The following is a 21,013-nucleotide window of genomic DNA, read 5'->3' on the forward strand; positions in this document are numbered from 1 at the left end:
TGTGAATGTCCGTCTGATTTCATAACAAATACTATTTACAGAATGTACCATTTTAAAATGATCACGGCAGCAGGGATGTACGCAGGAATTTATTTCGGGAGGGGTCTAAAGCGTTTCGGGGGGTCCAAATACAATTTGAGGCTAAATTATATGAACATTTCCAAAATTGCAGCTAAAAGTAGACTACATTTACAAAAAAGTTAGGATTTCGGGGGGGTCCGGACCCCCAGGACCCGCCCCCTGCGTACGCCCGTGCACGACAGTACCTTGTATATACGAAGTCTAACAGCAGAGTTAGAGGCTAGCAAATTGTAGCGGGTTTTAATCTCTTTAAATTTATAATTGAGTATTTTGTTAATGCCTATTGATTTTTCCTCATCATCATTGCCATACTTGTCAATTTTTAATTACAAGGCCTCTACATTCTTCTTAGAATTTTACGTTTAGAATTTAACGTGACTATCGTTAATCCATTCTTATTACTATCTCAATATTTTCACCCCTACATTATGTAAGCAATATGAACTGAAGGTAATATTCTCCAAATTGATTTCAAATAAAACAATTTATTAACAAATAATAATTTTTCAATTTAAGTTTGAACTTCCTGTACTTTCGTTTCTTACTTGCCTACCTAATAGTTGATAAATCGCCAGCAAATTCATTTCTAGATTTCTTTATCACTGGATGGAATATATATATATAAAGTGTGGGACAAGAATAAACGACCATAAATCTATCTATCTATCTATCTATCTATATATATCTATATATATATATATATATATATATATATATATATATATATATATATATATATATATATATATATTCAGTAAAATCCGATTTAGGAGTCGTAATCCCTTAATTATTATCACTGTTGGAGTAAGATTTGTGTCGTTTATTGTGGGGATATACGTATGATTCCTACATGACTATGGTATGCGAGTTTATTGTCATCACAGTTTTTAATTGATCTGAATTAAAAAATTAAACAATTAAAAAAATCAGCTTTAAATATTTTATTACAATGTATATTGAATCAATTATTATGTTTTGTTCTTTATCAACAATGGATTCTTATCTAACTCTCGAATATCTATTATATACGTATATAAATATTTTTGCTGTAAACACAATTTACTAAAAATATAAAATAGTCACTTCTATAAATCATTTCTTTAAATCAAGTTTTTCAAATTAGTCACCTAGTTGTTTGAATATTTTTTTGCAAAATACAAAATGTTTTCTTATTTATTTGTAACTTTGATTTCCTTTCATCCCTACACTCCTATAGTGATTTTACTTTCTAACTATTTAGTTCGTAGGATATGATTATTAGAGATAGTACATTTAAAAAATCTTAAAGTAGGGTGAACGGATCCTAATTGGGAAATTGAACTCAAAAAATAAAACATATACAAGGAGCGTTCAGTATATATACCTAAACTTTAAATGTTAAATAATGAGAAGTAAATTGAAGAACTATTTTTGAACCAAGTTTCCTTCTACAAGACAAAATACATTTATAATATGGCTATGATATATTATAAATGTATTTTCATTCCTGCATTCCGGCTGTGTATATTCTGTTTGTTGCTCCGTAAGCAATTGGAAACTACTCGAATCATTATCTTATCCGTGTGACCCATTTGTCATCAGAATACTCATCCAGGGGGTAAAAATATAAATATAAGTCGGAACCAAATCAGGATTATATCGCTGTTATGAAAGTATTTTGCCATTAAATTGGCCAAGAAGTGCAAAGTTTTAGTGGTAGGATTTTTGAATGTAATTTCCTGGCCAATTCTGTATGGACCTATGTTTGTGACCAAATCTCCTGAACCGCCCGACCGATCTCGATCAAATTTGTAACATGGATGAGGTTCGAGGTTGTGCTGGTTTTAGACTATTCACTTTGATGCTAGAACTGAAGGTAGGGGAAGGGGAGGGATATAAAACATAATAACTTCTGAACCACTCATCGGTCTTAATCAAATTTTCAAAATAGGTGAGGTTCAGGCCTGGGATCATTTTTATGTTTTAAATTTGACGGAGCAACGTAGGGGAGGAAAAAAATGAAATGATCTTTGAGTTTTACGTCCCACGGTTATGCCGGTTAGGCTAAAGGAGACGGTGATGATGAGAGATGAGTGAAATGGTGGAATGAAGAAAGTGGGAGTAATATAGGGATGCGCACGAGTCGGGACACACTTTGTAAAATTCGAGACGAGTCGAGACAAACGTATTTCTCGACCCGAATTTTCGAGTCGAGACAGCTCCTAAAAGTCTCGACTCGACTCGAATGTCTCGAAAATCTTTCTATAACTTTTAATATTATTTTGAAGAAAGTACTCATTCAGAAAAACTCGGCACGAGAATTTCGGAAACCGCAGGACTTGTCAGGTGTTCGAGGAGTGTTGTGGTGAGTGTCTTCAACAAGTGGCGAAACTATGGGGAAACGACGTCCAAACGTCGAGTAGTTGCCCCCCCCCAACCTCATTACATTTGTCCGACGTCGTAGGCTGGGCAGATTGGTAAAACAGGACAGGCAGCGAACTGCGTCGGAACCAACATCTGAGTTTAATTAATGCTGAGCAAAGTACAAGTGTGTCTGAACTAGTGTTGTAAAATTTCCGGAAATTTTGAACATGTTGGTATAAAACTTTTTTAAAATTTATTTCTTGAAAAATTGGAAAAATTGAAAAAATAAAAATATTTGTATTAGATTAATTTTACTAGTAATCATATTTTTTTTTCTTCAAACGCGTAAGTTCAAAAATTTCAATATTGCCAATATTAAAAAATAGCACTCGAAAATAAAACTATTCCAATCATTGTCTACATATTAAAATACTAGATTTTCGCGTATATGTTTGTCCCCACAGAAAAGTTTATATGTTTGTCTCCAGTCCTTTCGACAATGAGATCTTGAACCCACAAGTGCTAGAAACGTACCGTTTTCATTGGTCGATTCCAAAATTGTGTGTAAATTGTCCAGTTCTAATTGAATATTTAAAAACAAAAAGAACATGTCCATTAGTTCTTTATTTTATTTTTAGGGGTACAGTGGAAGTACTGAATTTTTTGTAAAAGTAAAGCATCATACTCTATGAGATATATATTCCAACGTCGCATAGTTATACATAGGGGTTGTATATCTCTCAGGGGTTTGTTTAATGGCCAAAGTATAAGAAAACGAAGGATAACCATTTCTCCAGTCTAAGATGAATCTTCATTGTTTGGGGAGTTTTTCACAATGAACTCCGTATATCTCTGACATAATTAATTATGTGTGTAATTTATTTATTTATTACATAATGCATGCAGAAAGAAAGGAAACTCTGGTCATATATGAATTAGAAATTCCAACTACAAGTGGGCTCAAATCTTGCAAACGGTGCGAAATATTGAAAAAAAAATAATCGAAAAAATTCTCGTTTATGATACCCCTTGCCATTTTTATGAAGGCGTACTTCACTTGTATCTGTAAAGGGACATGTACATATATGAGGATTGACAAGGAGATTCATGCTCATATGTGAATGATGCGCTGTGTAGAGAGCGCAGGTTCAGCTAGTTGAAAATTAATAGTCTGCACTTATTTCTATTATGCCATTTATTCGTGGATGTGCATTAATTACAGAACTTTTACAGTTACATACAATCCTACCAACATGAAGTGCTTCTGTTGCAACAAATAGGTCTTTTGAATGAAACTGAGTTCTTAGTATGCTCTTTGATCTAGTGAAGGTTTGTTAATTTTAACCAAATCCCTTCTTAAGAGAAAGAGCAGTAGGCAAACTTCACTAATACTCATGCACTAAAACATATAATTACTATTATTTAATATTTTAATATAGACACTTATATAAGCTTATAGAGTGCCTATAAACTTATATGTAGAAAATCCTGTATGTAGAGGTCTGCGCGGATGCGGATATATATATCTTTTCTGTGCGGATAGCGGATAATGTTTCCTACATTTTTTGTATAAAAAGTGCTGTGAATTTTCTGATAATGGTGGAAAGAGCATTAGAAACGTTCGTTTTGAATTAAAAGTTTTAAAACCAGTTGAAAAATAATAAAATCAAAATACAAGTGTGTTTGAAGCTTGTGACTCAGTGACAGCAAAAGAACAAAAAATGAAACGAGAGAGTTGTCCTTTTATTACTGTTTTCAATAATTTTAACAGCCGTTTTGTAGGTGAATGACATCTCTGACCTAAACAGAAAGAAACGACAGGCCCCATCGCTAATCCTCAAGTACCGCTATTTACTGTAAACAAGAAAAATAATTGCTGCCAAAGTCCCTCTGATAAAGCTGAAAATTTTCAGACCATTCGTCTTGAAGAGGAAGAAATGTCTTCAAATAAAGTTTTTCTAGCCTGAGAGGTCAGGAACCAAAACCCTAATTTAAAACACCGCATCCCCTTCCATAAACTGAAAACTGGTCAGCAGAATTATCTTTGCCTTATGTGACAAACTGGAGAAGCGCGTAAGTCACCGAAATAGTAAATAAATCAAATCATACGTTCATCTTTCTCTCTCCCTCTCTCTTAAAAAAGAAAAAGATAAAATCTTCTTCACTGTTCCCTTTGAAGTACAGCAGATACTGAATGCACGTTTGCGATACCACAGATTTCTCTCTTCGGAGAGGTGCCACGGACCTTATTGAACATTCCGAGGGATTGGAGTTTTATAACAGCAATTGTTTTCTCTCTCTCTTTCTTCTTGTGTATATGCGTAAATGTATGTATGTTGTGGGCCTCTGGTAAAGAAAGAAAGAACAACCAATGCATTGTTTCTCCTACCCTAAATGTGTCCAACAATCAGTGGGGGCTGCAAAGAAAAGCAGTAAATTCTAAACTTCCTCTATTGCCTCTTCCCGAAATTAACGGTATAGACAGACCTCCTATTTGTATTCGAAGTTATTTTCACTTCTAGTTTCAGTAAAAGCTTGGTCGTGAAAGCTTGAGTTGATTTTGAGTTTAACGTCCCATTCAGCAGCGAGGCTATATGATACGTGGGCCTACCGACTAACGTGGAATCCGAGCCACATGTGCTCCTGCCGCGAATTGAACCCGGGTCTCCCACGCCAAAGGCGTGTACGCTAACCGCTTAGCCACGAAGGAGCTTGGTCGTGAAAGCATGCATTGTATTGCGTTGTTAGGCTCGTCACTTATTATTATTATTATTATTATTATTATTATTATTATTATTTTAATTTAGTGCAATTACTGGTGTCAGTTCGGGATATGTGGATGTGTTTGCAGTCCTGTGATTAATTTTTATTTCTTAATAACGTTTATTTCTATTTCGCCTTTGTGTTTAGAACAAATGCCCCTTTTTTATGAGTAATGATCAAGATTAAAAACTTAGTGACGTGCTCTAAAATTAGTCGATTGAGGGGATATTACCTACATGGCATTATTTTGGCCCGATATCTGCATTTAATGACTTGGGTAAGTACATAAATTGTTCATTAATTTCCAATTTGTATCTGCACGGTTTATATTGCATTTTATTTATCGTAGTTGGTATTTGATCACGAGGAAACTGATATAATATATTGTATCGTTTGATTCTGATAACTACGTGTATTATAGAATATGTAAGTTGTATATATTTGTTATCTCATTATCTGCGGATGCGGATGCGGGTGCGGATAGAGATGCTGCGGATGTGGGTGTGGATGCGAATAGAGATGCTGCGGATGCGGTACGGATGCGGGTGCGATATTTTGTATCCGCGCAGACCTCAATCTGTATGTAAACAAACAAACATGTTTTCTAGTGCGACAGATTATCTATTACAATCAAAATGAAAGTGACTATGTTTGTAACTTAATAACTCCTGAATCATCAGACCGACCTCGATAAAATTTTCAACATAGATGATGTTCGGGATGATTTTTATTATTTCACTTTGAAGGTGCAACTTGAGGGAAGGGGAGAGGGGAAAACGGCAGATATTAGTGTCGAATTCATAATTTTCGTGGTCGCTGAAATGAACAATGACACTTCCGATGCCCTTTAAATCAAAATTTGGCCCCACAACTTGGAGGTGGGAGAAGATATATATAAACATTATTGAAAATGACCCCGATATTAGTGTCGAATCCATAGTTTTCGGGGTCCCTGAGATGAACAGAAGATGCCGTTTAAATCCACAAATTCAGCCCCATTAGTACTCCTAAGGGTGAACGGGAACATGTAAAGGTAATTGAAAATTATCTACAGTAGTGTCGAATTCATAATTTTGGGTCTCTGTAAGTTCATTGGTGACAGTTTTGGTGCCCTTTATGTCTAAAATGAAACGTATTCTCCCCATGCAAGGTATTCGGCTAGTCTTTAATAATAACGAACGGAAGTTTCACATATTCAACCCTTTAATATATTTGTCGCTGCTCAAATTTACTCACTTGTGCGGTATATGTGTATATGTGTAAATAAGTTCATTTCTTTTTTTAAGTTATTCGAAAAACATACAAATAATAAAGAGGGAAGATTTTACCAGAAATTAGGAAACTAAAAAGTAAAATTAAAACCTGTTGCTTTAAGTATTTTTCCTGTTAGCAAAATGCATTGTATATATGCTGCAAACATATTACAGCAAATAAGATTATTAGCATCAGACGAAGAAATAGTTTTTAAATTATATTTTCCGGTTTTGCTAATATTCCCGAACATTTTTTTAATTAATGGGTTCAAAATTTTGGAAATTTTACCGAACTCGATAAAATTTTCAACATAAATGAGGTTCGGGGTGGCTTTTATTATTTCACTTTGAAAGTGCAACTTGAGGGAAGGGAAGAGGGGAAAATGACAGATATTAGTGTCGAATCCATAATTTTTGGGGTCGCTGAAATGAACAATGACACTTCCGATGCCCTTTAAATCAAAATTCGGCCCCACAACTTGGAGGAGGGAGAAGATATATAAAAATTATTGAAAATGACCGATATTAGTGTCGAATCCATAGTTTTCGGGGTCGCTGAGATGAGCAGTGAAACTTCCGGCCGTTTAAATCGAAATTCAGTCCCATTAGTACTCTAAGGGGGGATGGTGACATGTAAAGATAATTGAAAATTACGGATATTAATGTCGAATTCATAGTTTTGGGGCTCCATAAGTTTATTGGTGACAGTTTTGTGCCCTTTGTGTCCAAAATGAAACGTATTCTTCCCGTGCGAAGAACGGGTATTCTGCTAGTCTGTAATAATAACGAACGGAAGTTTCACATACTCAACCCTTTAATATATTTCTTGCTGCTCAAATTCACTCACTTGTGCGGTATATGTGTGTATGTGTAAATAAGATCCTCTCTCTTTTTGAGTTTTTCGAAAAATATACAAAAAATAAAGAGGGATTTTACCAGAAATCAGAAAACTAAAAAGTAAAATTAAAACCTGTTGCTTTAAGTATTTTTCCGTTAGTGAAATACATTGTATATACAGTAGGACGTTGATAATCCGAACGTCAAAAATCCGAACGCGGTCCCTAGAAGCTTTTTACATTTTGTCTTAACGCTAGCGATAAACAGACAATAATGTGTCCGTCGACGTTGTGTGAAGTCGGTGTTTTTACAAAAGTTCATTCACATGTAATTGTTTGTCATACATATTTTTATTTTTATTTTCTCTTAGGCCTATAAGTTTTAAGTGTGACTTACAAGATCAGTGTAATTTAGTGTACGAGCAGGTTCTTCAGAAATATTAAATGTAAGTAGCCTTTCGTACTGTATTGTAATTACTGTATGTACTGAATAACCACTATATCGATAGAAGAACATACCGTACAGTATATGTAAGCCTAAATGGCATTTTTTGTCATTTTAGAAAATGCGAACTACCTGTGATCCCAATTAGTTCGGATTTTCGACTTCCTACTGTATATGCTACAGACATGTTACAGCATTAAGATTACTAGCATCAGGCCAAAAAATAGTTTTAAACTATATTTTCCTGTTTTTGCTAATATTTCCGAACAAATTATTTTTTCTAATGGATTCAAAATTTCCGGAAATTATACATAGAATATATCTCTATAAAATATGTCTGATTTAACATATTAACTAAAATCTAGTAAATACAAAACACTTTTAATTTTGAAAGCATTATATAATAAAATATTCGAAAATTTCAATTTTACCCAAATTTTCTGTTCTTTTCTAAGCTCGGGAGAACCGTAAAAAATTGTTCTTTTAAACCCAAAATTTCCGTTTTTTCCCAGGCCTTCATTACACTAGTCTGAACATACATTACACCGAACACTCCTAACGATGGACGTCCGCAGTCGATGACCCATTCATGTGCGAATGTCAACACCACGACATCGGCAACTACGACTGAAATGAACACGTGACCATCGCCACTGGACCTTGGCACAGTTGCAGAGCGTTGCATTGTCTGATGAATCCCGATACCTTCTTCATCATGACGATGGGAGGATGCGAATCCGTCGTATTCCAAAGGAACAGCTCCTTGACACTTGTACTGCGAGACGGAGACAAGCGGGCTGTGGCTTAATTATTATCGGGGGAAGATTTACGTGAGCATCCATGTCTCTAGTGGAGCTCGAGCAAGACACCATGACGGCCGAAGCGTATCGCACACTGCTTGCAGACTACGGACACCCCTTCATGATGATCATGTTTCCCAACGGTAGTAGGATTTTTCGACAAGATAATACACCATGTTAGAAAGCCAGGAATGTTATGGAGTTGTTCTAGGAACACAGGAGCGAGTTCCAAGTGATGTGCTGGTCCCCCGACTCGCCGGATATGACCCCAATCGAACACATCTGGAATGTGATTGAACGTGACGTCACGGCGCATCGCCCCCTCTCCGGAATTTACGGGAATTAGGTGACCTGTGTGTGCATATGTGGTGTAACACTCTCCGGCGACCCACCAAGGATCATTGCGTCCATGCCAAGACACGTCGCCGTTGTTATCCGTTCCAAAGGTCGACATACTGATAATTAGGTAGGTAGTCATAATGGTCTGGCTGATGTGTGTGTATATTTTAACTCGTATATTTTGTCTCGACTCAAATTTCGAGACGTCTCGACTCGAATTCAAGTCGAGTCGAGACAGAGATTGTCGAGTCGAGACACGAGTCAAAACAGAAACATATTTTCGAGTCGAGACTCGAGTCGAGACAACATTTTCTCGAGACGAGTCGAGATAGGCTTAAATCTCGACTCGACTCGACTCGTGCATCCCTAGGAGTAAACGGGACAACTCCGAGAAAACCCACGAGCACGGTGTTTGTCCACCACGAAGTTCACTTGGCGGGGGCTGGGATCGAACCCGGGACCCCAAGCACCAGAGGTGAACGCTCTACCACTGAACTACCGCGCCTCCAACGTAGGGGAGAAGAAGGAGTGGTATATATATATATATATATATATATATATATATATATATATATATATATATATATATATATATATATATATATATAGGCCTATATAAACAATTTCTATAAGACTGAAAGTTACTATTTTTGTAATTTAATAACTCTTGAATTATCTGACCGATCCTAATAACTTTTGAACCACCCAACTAATCTCCATCAAATTTTCAACATATATGAGGATCGGGCCTCGGGTGTTTTTATCATTTCACTTTGACGAGCCAACGTCGGGGCAGGGGAGGGGAAGATATATGTAAAAATTTAAAGTAAAAATGACTGCCTTTGTGAGTTCATCACTATTGAACCATACGACCAATCTCAATCAAATTTTCGACGTAGATGAGTTTAGGGACAGGATTACTTTAGGCTATTCACTTTGACGATGCAACGTAGGGGAGGAAAAGGGAGAGAGAAATTTTAAAATGAACAAAAATGATCAATATTAGTGTTGAATCAGGCCCATAGCCAGCCCAAAAATTTAGGGAGGCTCGGCAGAAGTTGGGGGGCCGATCTAATCATATTATACTTCACCATATTATAGTTCATTTGCAAGCCTACCGTGAAATTTTATGGGGACCAGCTAAAGTTTAGGGGGGCCCGGCCCCCTTGCACCCCGTGGATACGGGCCTGTGTTGAATCAATAGTTTTCGCTGTCGATGAGAGAAACAGTGACACTTCCTATGCTGTTTCAATCCAAGTTCATCCCTGGTATGGGGAAGGGAGGGTACAACATAGGGGAGGGGATAAACATTTAAAAATGATCGAAAATGGCTAATATTAGTGTTGAATCCATAGTTTTTGGAGTAGCTGAGATTAACAGTGACAATTCTGATGCCGTGTGCTGCAGTACGGAGGAAAAGGAGGGGGAACTATATACAATAATGATCGAAAATTACCAATATTAGTTTCTAATCCATAATTTTCGGAATCATTCAGATGAACAGTGACATTTCCGATCCGGTTTAAATCCAAAATCAGCCCCGCCAATTGGGGAAGGGGAGAAAGAGATATATAAAAATGATCGAAAATGGCCATTATCAGTGTCGAATTTATAGTTTTCTGGGTCCCTTAGATGATCCCGTTTAATTCCAAATCCAAACCCGCAACTTGGGTAAGGGGGAAATATATGTCCAATATTAGTATTGAATCTATAGTTCTTGCGGTCGCCGAGATGAACAGTGACACTTCTGATGCTGTTTAAATCTATTTTCAGCCCCGACACTTGGGGGATGAGGAGGGGTGACACATTAAAATGGTCGAAAATGGGAAATATCAGTGTTGAATCCATAACTTTCGGGGTCACTAAGATAAACATTGATACTTACGATGCAGCATAGATCCAAATTCAGCCATACAACTTGGGGGATTGGAGAAGGGGGACATCATACTTCAGCATAAAATGTAACTTATTATCAATCTACAACATCGTATTATGCGATCTTCGGAACTAGGTGACAAGCTACATGGTTGTATCATAAGATATAAATGTAAAAATCTAAGGAAAATGGTAATAAAATACATGAGATATAAAGAAGTGCATTTAAATTAATTATTTCAACCCAGTAAAGCGGATAATATACGCTAATATAAAGTAAAGTACTATTTCAACAGTTTCAAAAATACAATAAATTCTTGTAGTTCAAAATTGCCGCTGCAATAGTCAATCGTGCAGATGGTACATGTTAAAATTTGTTCGAAGTATTTGATTTCTGGATTGGAGTTAATCATCCGTTTCAGCACTGAGGCTATACAAGATGTTGACCTACAGTTTAACACAAATGAGTTCCTGTGAGGAATCGAACACAGATCTGCCAGTATATAGCCATCTAATGGCCATCATGGCCATATAGCCATAAAAGAGTTCTACCTCTCCGAGATGGAAAATCTGCTCAGCATAAGCAGATCATCTAGCTTAAGCAAGTGAGCATCGGTTTCATGCACATTTATGAATGAAAGTTCACGGGCATATTTTGTTTTCATTTCGATACTACACTGCCATTTTCATATATATTTTTAAACCAAGACCACTTATAATATAAAAAGAGAAGTATTTTTTACAAAATGTGAACTGAAAAAGCCAAATTAAATTTGCTGAAAATCCTTCAATAATTTAAATCTTTCGTCTGGAATTCATAAACTGCTAGTTTCTTAATGTCTACTACTAAACCTAGTATAAGTAAAAAGTCTATATAATTGAATTTTACTGTCGTTATTAAAATAATAAATTATCTAATACTTACCAATATGGATGTCTTCCTTTGTAAGTAGACCATTTTCAGTTTCGGGTGATTCTTCATCATCTTCAACATAGCCAACATTCTTCAATTTGATTAACAGGTCAACAAAATCGTTTCTGGTAACGTCATTAGTTTCACGATAATCCATATTCTCCTTTATAACCCGTCGCATAAAATCAACAGCTTTACGAGGTGTGAACGAATAACCAAGCCTTTTAGCTAATTTGGGAAATGATATTGCCAATGCAAACATTAACCCTCGGATAATATTTGGTGGATCTGTCACTGATCTGCCAATTAATCGAAATTCGTTGTCAGGATCCTCAATGGAATTTATTTGTATTCCAAAAGCACAAGAAGCTATAGTATCTGTAGTATATCTCCCCATTAAATCTTTAACTTCCACTGACTCACCTGTTAATGCTCGATTCTCAAGAAACTTTTTTAGATTATCTGCACACTCAGAGACAAGATGAAACATTTTCTTCATTTTACCAGAAGTAAATGTTGGAGCTAGTTTTATACGCATGTGTCTCCAACGTAATCCTTGTAGAGAAAATAAATTTCTGCCTCCCATGGGATCATAATCCTCATGTACAAATGTTTGATGATTTTGAAAATTATTGAAATCTTTGGTTGTAATGGCTTTAATTAGCTCTGGATCATTAATTACTAGGAAAGGTCCTTGAAATAAATATAAACCTGCAAATCGGTGATGTTTCGTTTCATTGTAAAAATCTCTAAACAAAGTTTGCAGAGTTTTACGTTGAAATATAGCATCTTTCATATTTCCAAATATTAGAGATGGTTTGATGTAAGGCACTCCTTTTCTTTGCCAGTAACTAAGTTTGTAACTGAGGTACAAGTAAATGGCTCCAAGCAAACTCACGAATAACGCTATCACATAAGGCAACCAATCATATAAGATGCTAGCAAACGCCATGTTGTATGTTTTAACTTCAGTTTTTGCCAGGAATTAGATGGTCCTTTACCTGCAATTGAAAACACACTAATAGTAATACTATGATGCTTGAAGAGTATCAATAATATGTACTGTCGGTGATTTACAAAATAAGTTTAAAATAAATGTAACTCATTAAGTTATGTCCTTATTCCTATTTTGTTTGAAATTTGAATGTTTTATATATTTACATAAAATGTTTGCCAATTTGTGTAAAGTAAAAGCCAATTACTAAGCATTTAAGCTCTAAAGAATAATTTATTCAAACCCTCTCCACATAACCTTATCAAGGTTTGTCTACTATTGAAATGATCATCTTAACTTGAATATTGTTTCCTCAAACATTTAACTTCACTTACTGAAAAAGCACTGAAAACATGTACATACTCAATTTTAACTTAATTCCTCACATCTTTGAATTATCATAAATGAAGATATGATCGTAAAATTATATTAACATAAGTTGAAAATACCGTAGAAATATTTTTTAAGTGTAAGGGCTAAAGCGAAATGAGGATAAAATATCGGAAATACTGGATGCTAAGTTTATCGTTCCTCTGCAACGTTAAATCAGTACAATTTATGTTAATCACAAAGCTCAAACGTTATATGAAATAAATTCAACTAGTACCAGCTCAGGAAGTTAAATAAGCCAAAACCCTTCAATGCAATCTATCAACAAGAATATATGAACATTTGAAACAACAGTCTGAAAACATGATAAATTATTCAAAGAAATATTAACATTTTCATTAATGAAATTCAAATGACGATTCAAATGACATGCTGCCATCTTTTACTAGTTTGGTCCATGATGAGTTTGGTCTGCCTTCAACAGAATTAATGATCACTACCAAACAATATGAACATCTCCTGAGATGGGGAGGTTCACAAATAGCAAATTCAAAATTCGGAGACAAGAATATTTAAGAGACAAGAAATACGAGTGTATTGTGCACATGTTAGGCGATGATCAAAACTCAAACCGAAAAATCGGATCGTGTCAACAAATGAGATATAATTGTCACGAAGTAATAAGTTCGAACCAACAAGAGAAGTTCGTTGGTAATACAAGTGTACATACTGACAATTTGTCAAGAAAACCAAACGCCTATCACATTCGATCAGCGAACAAAATGATTTCACGTCAGTCGAAGCCGTCGAGTAATACCTTGAAGATGTCAGGAGCGACAGTAAACAACTATATAGTCAACATAGTAGATCTCATACAACACCCAGGATCTGCAACAAAACACTTGATGACAACACCAAATAGTGTGACACTAACAAGGTAGAGTCATGAATGTTTGATACTGACTTCTAAATCAAATATAGTTCATTCTAACGACATAAGAGAGATATGTTTAGGCGCAAAATATAGGTGTCATAACCCCCTGTGGTCCATTCACTTCTCAAGCGAAGCTAAAAATTGGAAAATTATTGATTTTACGAATTATTCTTGTTTGTGGCATAATGATTGCAGAAATATGAATCATGTATGAATGCCTGGTAATAAAATAATCTATTGAGAGTTATAAGTAACATTGGCCTTCATCAGGCAAAATAGTATATCACCCTTCAAGCTGAGAAATAAACTTGTCAGCTAATGAAAGACTTAAATGGCCACGTCTATCCATTTGTGATCATAATGTGAAAACAATGAATCGAAACAATTTGTTAGCCTGTAGGTAATAGATGTTGGAAGTTCCAATTTAGTTGAAGGCATACACTATGAGAAGAGGAAAATGAACTTATCGATGTCGTACTTTGATGTCGATGTCGTGGAGTTTCTTGGTTGTGTGAGATTAGGCTTTAGGCAGCACCATTAGAGAGGTAGAAGATTGTTGAAATAAGATTGTTGAAATATACTAAGAAATTCTTACCAGAAAATGGCCTGTAGATGGTAGCAGTAGCAAATAACATGTAACTCATGCTCAAAGACTGTAGGGAGTTCTCAACTCATGGGTCACGGGCCAATCGACACATAATAACTATCGCAATAATACTTTGAACATCTTACAATTAGTAAATTTAGTTTTGAAATTGCAGATATATCCTATAACTTCCGGTTTTAACACAGGGACAAAGTGCAACATGAAATTTATTCGTAGAATTGCGAATTCATATGAAAAGACATTTTCGGTACCTCTTACCTCTACAGAGAGACAAACTAGAAATAGTAGTAGATTTCAGCCAGTTTCAGTTTTAATAGGGGAAGAAAGTCGGAAATGAACATATATTGTGAAGCTACTGCTACGAATGCTCTATTATCGTTTCTTCACTATGGCGATCTGTACTGAAACTGAAAAAATGTATTTTCATCACTTCGAGTTTGAATAGAAAGACAGAAGTCGAGTTAAAATGCATTGTTTAGACGTTTATTCTATATCAAAAAGCCACTTCTCGCAATTTCTTACCATTTTCACTCTTCAGAAATCAATGTTGATGCTGAAAGTATCAATCGATTTCTACCATATTCGGATTTAGTATAGAAGTAGGGATAAAAACAGAATCTATTCTCTGTATGCTAAATCGATTACAGAAAACCACTTATTTTTATCTATTACACTTGTTCCCCTAAAGTGCTCGACGTTGCAACTGGAAATGTTTTATTTCTACCACTTTCAAAATATACAGATGACAAAAGAAATGTAAATACAATACTCCAACTATTTATTGGTTTTAGAAAGGCGTACAACTCGGTTAGGAGAGAAACATTTTATAACATTCTTACACAATTTGGAATGCCGAAAAAGGTAGTTAGATTAATTTAGATACGTTTAAATGAATCCCAAAGTAAATTCCGGGTAGGAAAATTTTTGTTCACGAGCTTTCACGTCGAGGATGGCCTGAAACAAGGAGATGCATTGTCACCATTATTATTCAATTTCGTCCTGGAGAACGTTATAAGGAAAATCAAAGATAGCAACCAGGGCCTAGGGTTGAATGGTATTCACCACAATATAGCGTATGCTGATGATGTAAATTTAAAAGAGGATAAGGAACAATAGAAACAAATGCAGAGGTTTATTAAACGCTTACAGGGACATAGGTTTAAAAGTAACTGCAGAGAAAACTAAATACATGGAAGTTCATCGGGATCGTAGTACGGCAAATTATGGATGCATTAAAATACTAAATGATATTTTTGATAAAGTTCATACTTTCAAATATCTAAGACTAATATTAACAAACGAAAACCATATTCACGAAGAAATTAAATGTCGACTAAAAGCAAGGAATTCGTGTTATTATTCAGTTCAAAACCTTTTGTCATCGCAAATTCTGTCGAGTAATTTGAAGCTTACTGTTAGAATGTATAAAATGTAAATCATGCCTGCTGTTCTGTATGGTTGCTAAACATGGTCGCTTACAATGAGGGAAGAACTTAGATTGAAAGTGCCTGAGAACAAGATCCTGACACGAATATTCGGACCGAAGAGGAAAGGGAATGGTGAATGGTGGAAACTTCATAACGACGAACTACATAATTTATACGATTTACCAAACATTGTTAGGGTCATGAAATCTAGGAGGCTCAGATGGGCACGTCATGTAGCCAGGATATAAGAAAGTAGGAACTCTTTCAAAGTCTTAACTGGAAGATCAATCTGTAAACGACCATTAGGAAGATCTAGGCGCAGATGGGAGGACAATATTAAGATGGATTTCGCAGGAATGTGAATACAAACTAGAAACTGGATCCAGTTGGGTAAGAATAGAAGTTCAGTGGAGAGCTTTTGTGAACGCGACATTGAACCTTCGAGTTCCATAGGCCATAGAGTTAGTTAGTTAGATCAAGAAATTTTGCTTGTTAATATATTTTAAAGTATTTGCTCTAACATCTGTTGACAGTCAGACAGAAATATAGTAGCCATTCATAAGACTTCCGATTCTTATGCATGGTATAATTAATTGATAATATTAACTTTATCTGGCGAAGTAAATTTTATTTATGACACTCACCTTTATTTTGCAAGGACAAATCTCAATATTTCTATTAAAATAATTGAAAATTTAAAATGGCTAGTCCTACCCTCTCCATGTTTACTTTAATATCAAAATAACGGGTGTCCCAGGATTCTTCACCTGATTACAAACATTCATAAGACATAAAATATGACAAATAGACAAATACGTTTTAGCTTAAATTGCAAGTAACATATTCAAGATTTTGTGTACACACTTACTGTTATTTAGTTTGTTACAAGGCCCAGTGACGTAACAACAGCAGAATCGGACAGCATTTGTAGAAACATGTACTCAAACCAAAAAAATGCCCTATGTGTCCTATGGTATCACGAAACAAAGTCACCAAAACAGTCCAGCTACAATTCCAGACGGCACACCATAGACAGCCCCCAGATGTTACAAGGATCAAGATGTGGTATGCTAAGTTTAAGGAAACAAAAAGTGTCAGTGATCTCCCAAGAAAAGACAGACCTGGATGTAATGCGTTCACAATTCAGACGCTTTCGTAAGAAATCTCAAGAAGTCAGTCTGCAGAACCTTACCTGAATTGCAGACTCGTAAGACATCGGTGAACCGCATCCTACGTAAACATCTTTTCCTTGCGTACAAAAGATCACGCAGTCCCTACAACCAACGGATTATAGTGCTCGTTGTGACTTTGCTGTTACCATGTTGTCTGAAACGTGTCCTTTCTTCAGATCAGGCCACATTTCATTTGAACGGTGTTGTCAACCGACACAGTGTTTGAATCTGGGAGTCCAAGAATCCCCACGCTGTATTTAAGACCGTCATAGACAGCACTAACCTGGACGTGCGGTGCGGTTTCATTCATATTAAAATCATAAGACCTTCTCTCCTGAGTGAAAAGACGATTACAGCCAATACGTAACTTGTTATACAGCAATTGTTTGTTGTGCCACAGATTTAGAACATTCCGGACTTAATTTTTAACAAGATGGTGCGCCACCTCATTGAGACTTAGATGTCCGTGCCTATTTGGATACATGGTCCCATAAAATGACCTCCACGATCACCACACACAACACTATTGGATTTCTTCCTTTGGCGTTATGTCAAGGACCAGGTTTGCCAAACACCGGTGAGCGACATCACAGCATTATGGCCCAGAACTACTGAAGTTATAATATCCATCTCTTACGCAATGTCGACCAACACATGGGTAGAATTGGAATATCGCCTGGATATCCATCGAGCAATGAAAGGATCACACGTAGAACTTGTATTAATTGTGTACACACACACACAAAAAAAAAAAAAACTTGAATATGTTACACGCAATTAACGATAAAATGTACTGGTCTATGTGTCAAACTTTATACTTTTTGAATGCTTGTAGACAGGGAAAGAATTCTGGGACACCCTATATCAAAATATTACATCCCATCTTAATAATTTTCAATCGTAGTTGAATTATTGTGAAAAATTTCATAATAATAAAATCCTTTTCGTTAATGATTGTGACAAAATCTTCATCGTGGCTACATGGTTAACTCATGTGCCTTCGACAAAGAAGACCCGGATTCGATTCCTGATGGAACCTCATGTGGTTCAGATTTTATGTTAAGTTCTAGACCTACGTTTCACAGTATTGGTGCTGAAAGGAACACTAAACTTCAATCCAATTTTTTTTTCTAACAAAAAAATACTTTGACTATATAAGTTACAATGATTCTAGTCAAAATGCATTCAAAATAGAAGTTCCAATCAATATGGAAGCAATGCAATAAGAATTATAAATACTACCGACAATCAGATTGATTAAACAGTTCCTCTTACCAGTCTTAAGCACATGCTTAAATTATGTAAATTTCTGCTATTCTGTAAATTTTCAAGTCTGGTCACATATTACAATTTTTTCCTCCGATGCAATGTATCTTCTGCACAAGAGTAAACAGTAAACACTTCTCGGTAGTCTACGGTAATCGCTCATTCGCAATTTCCAGGATTATTCCCTTTCTACGCAAACTCCACTCACAAATAGCCTTGACTAGTACGTCACGTTGAATAATCACTGCACACACATACATATAGCATTCTCTTCTCTGTCTCATCATTATCGTTTTTTCTTTCGACAGTGAAACAAACTAGTACTTAGGTTTATGTTCAATACGATTTTCGCATTTGCAAGTGTAACATTACGATGGAAAATTTTCTAATTTCATTTAGCGGTAGACATATACTATATATAAAACGGAGCATGGCTCTTCGATTCGAATTTGATCACAACGTGTTTCTGAGGTCCCAAATATTGGTTTTCCAAAAACTTTAGTTCGGAGAAACCTCAAAATGCTGCCTAAAATTCCGATGCAAGTCACCGTTGTAAGCGACGTAGATAAAAAGGGTCGCGGTATTTCGGTTTAATTTTGATCATAATATAAATGTGGACTTTAAAATGTTCTCTTTATCTTCATTAATAAAGTAAGTTTTCCTTTTTCCTTTATCCTTATCATTCATTTGCACTTATTCTTCTTCTTTAATGTCGAAAGCATAATTGAGTTCATTTCATATTCTTTCAGGAAATACTGACTGTGTTCATAACAGTGATTTCCAACCTTTTTTGATTGACCACACAATTAATAAAAGCCAAGTGGTTGTGCAAAGATTTTATATATTGTAAGGCATGGAGAATCTTTATTATCTTTGAAGGACATTTTGAACATGTATTCTCATGTAACATGAGGGCAACAAATATCTAAACATTTTAGATGATTATGGGTAAAGTTATGATGCATTTTATTGAGTTATAACAATGTAAGAGATGAACACTAATGATTTTTACATTAATGGAGAACGTATGTGGTGACTAACCATTATTATAAATTACCATAATGATAAAAATGCCTTCCCTGACTTTTCAAAAGAAACATGAACTTGATTTGAAAATCCAATAGTAGATGTGCTTCCTGTTCGTTTACGAATCGTGTAAAAGATACATTAAAAAAGTGACAATCCAATGCAGGAATTATTGTTTAAAACGTTGAACACATCATAATACAAAAATAAATAAATAAGTAAATGAAGTCTTTCAGTTTAACATCCCACGACTGTGCCCTTTAGGATAAGGGAGGCGATGATTAAGGTAAGTGAATGATGAAGGAACAATTGGTAGAATGAAAAAGTGGGAAGAAACTGGAGTACCCCGAGAAATCTCACGGACATGATGTTGTCCATCATAAACTTACTTGGCCTGGGATCGAGTCAGGAATCCCACGAACGAAAGGTAAGCGCTCTACCATTGAACCATCATCATAGAATGTACTTGTTTTAATGCGCATATATCTCGAAAATTTAATTTCTTTTTACATTATCGAATGCATGGAACGATTTATACGTTCATGTGGTACCGTTCATGCGGTAAGACGAGTGTCTAATGCGTTTACAATGGTGCAAATAATTTCTCTTAAATAGATCAAATGGAGTGATAATACTGTTTACAATTTGTTATGGAAAACAATCATGTTGAACAATCTAGCTCCTTTCGAATACTTGAATTCTGTTTATTGTTCATGAACTGGGCTTGTAGCGTTACAAGTCGAAACTTAGACTAAGCTCATGTTTTATTGTTTAGGTAAGATTCTTTTTCTTTCTTAACAGACGTCAAATCGTACATTTTTTAGTTGCAACACCCTATAGTATGCGGCAACAGAATTGGTATTTAATCTTCAACACTACTCATATGCCGAACAATACAATGAACTGGGAGAATATTTTAGTCAAATGTAATATAAAAATAATACTTTAAAAATATAAATTGAAATTTGGGGGCCTTTACCTAACCACAAAATAGGAAATTGTCTTATTTCTTTCTTATTTTTTTATCATATGTTCTTATGATTTTATGATTAAATCAGAAAAGTATTATTTCAATATTACATTTCACTAAAATATTCTTCAAGTTCGTTGCATTGTTCGGCATGTGAATAATATTGAAGATTAAATACCAATTCAGTTGCCACATACTATAGGGTGATGCAACTAAAATGTACGATTTGACATATATTAAGAAAGAAAAATAACCTTATCTATACAGTAAATTATAAGTTTATAATAAAATTCTTACAGATCAATTTGTCAATTTTTTGCGAGTAATACTGATATATCGTATACTTTCAAATCCAAGGTATTTTTTGTTGCAATTTCGCGCCCAAAAAGATAGGGTCGTCTTTGTTTCAAGGCATGATGTGAGGATGATTGCGATTTGCTATGAAAAAAAAAACAAGGCCACAATGCCACTGGCAGTGACATTGAAGATCCAATGGGCCCTTCCAGTGAAGAAACTAAAGTGTATGATTTGATTTTTGGTGTAGTCTTTTTGCTAATTCCGAAAATATATCCAGTATGTGCTTTGATATTTAAACCCTGTTAAAGATAAATAGGAGATCGTCTTGAATTTGGAGTCGTC

General features: G+C 35.3%; 1 protein-coding gene across 1 annotated transcript in view; it reads right to left on the minus strand.

The window, feature by feature from the left end:
- The window catches only part of LOC145667776 (uncharacterized), a 65,610-nt gene extending 47,027 nt beyond the window's left edge, over positions 1–18,583 (minus strand). Inside the window, exons 1-2 of the mRNA XM_081735215.1 lie at positions 18,388–18,583; positions 11,661–12,649 (exon numbers count right to left, since the gene is read on the minus strand). Coding sequence (XP_081591341.1) covers positions 11,661–12,600 — 940 coding nt within the window. The 5' untranslated portion in view covers positions 12,601–12,649; positions 18,388–18,583. The remainder of the gene's footprint in view (positions 1–11,660; positions 12,650–18,387) is intronic.
- Positions 18,584–21,013: the final 2,430 nt, after the last annotated feature.

The sequence above is a fragment of the Thermobia domestica genome, chromosome 13 (genome assembly GCF_964235325.1).
Source record: "Thermobia domestica chromosome 13, izTheDome1.hap1.1, whole genome shotgun sequence".
Taxonomy (NCBI): Eukaryota; Metazoa; Arthropoda; class Insecta; order Zygentoma; family Lepismatidae; genus Thermobia; species Thermobia domestica.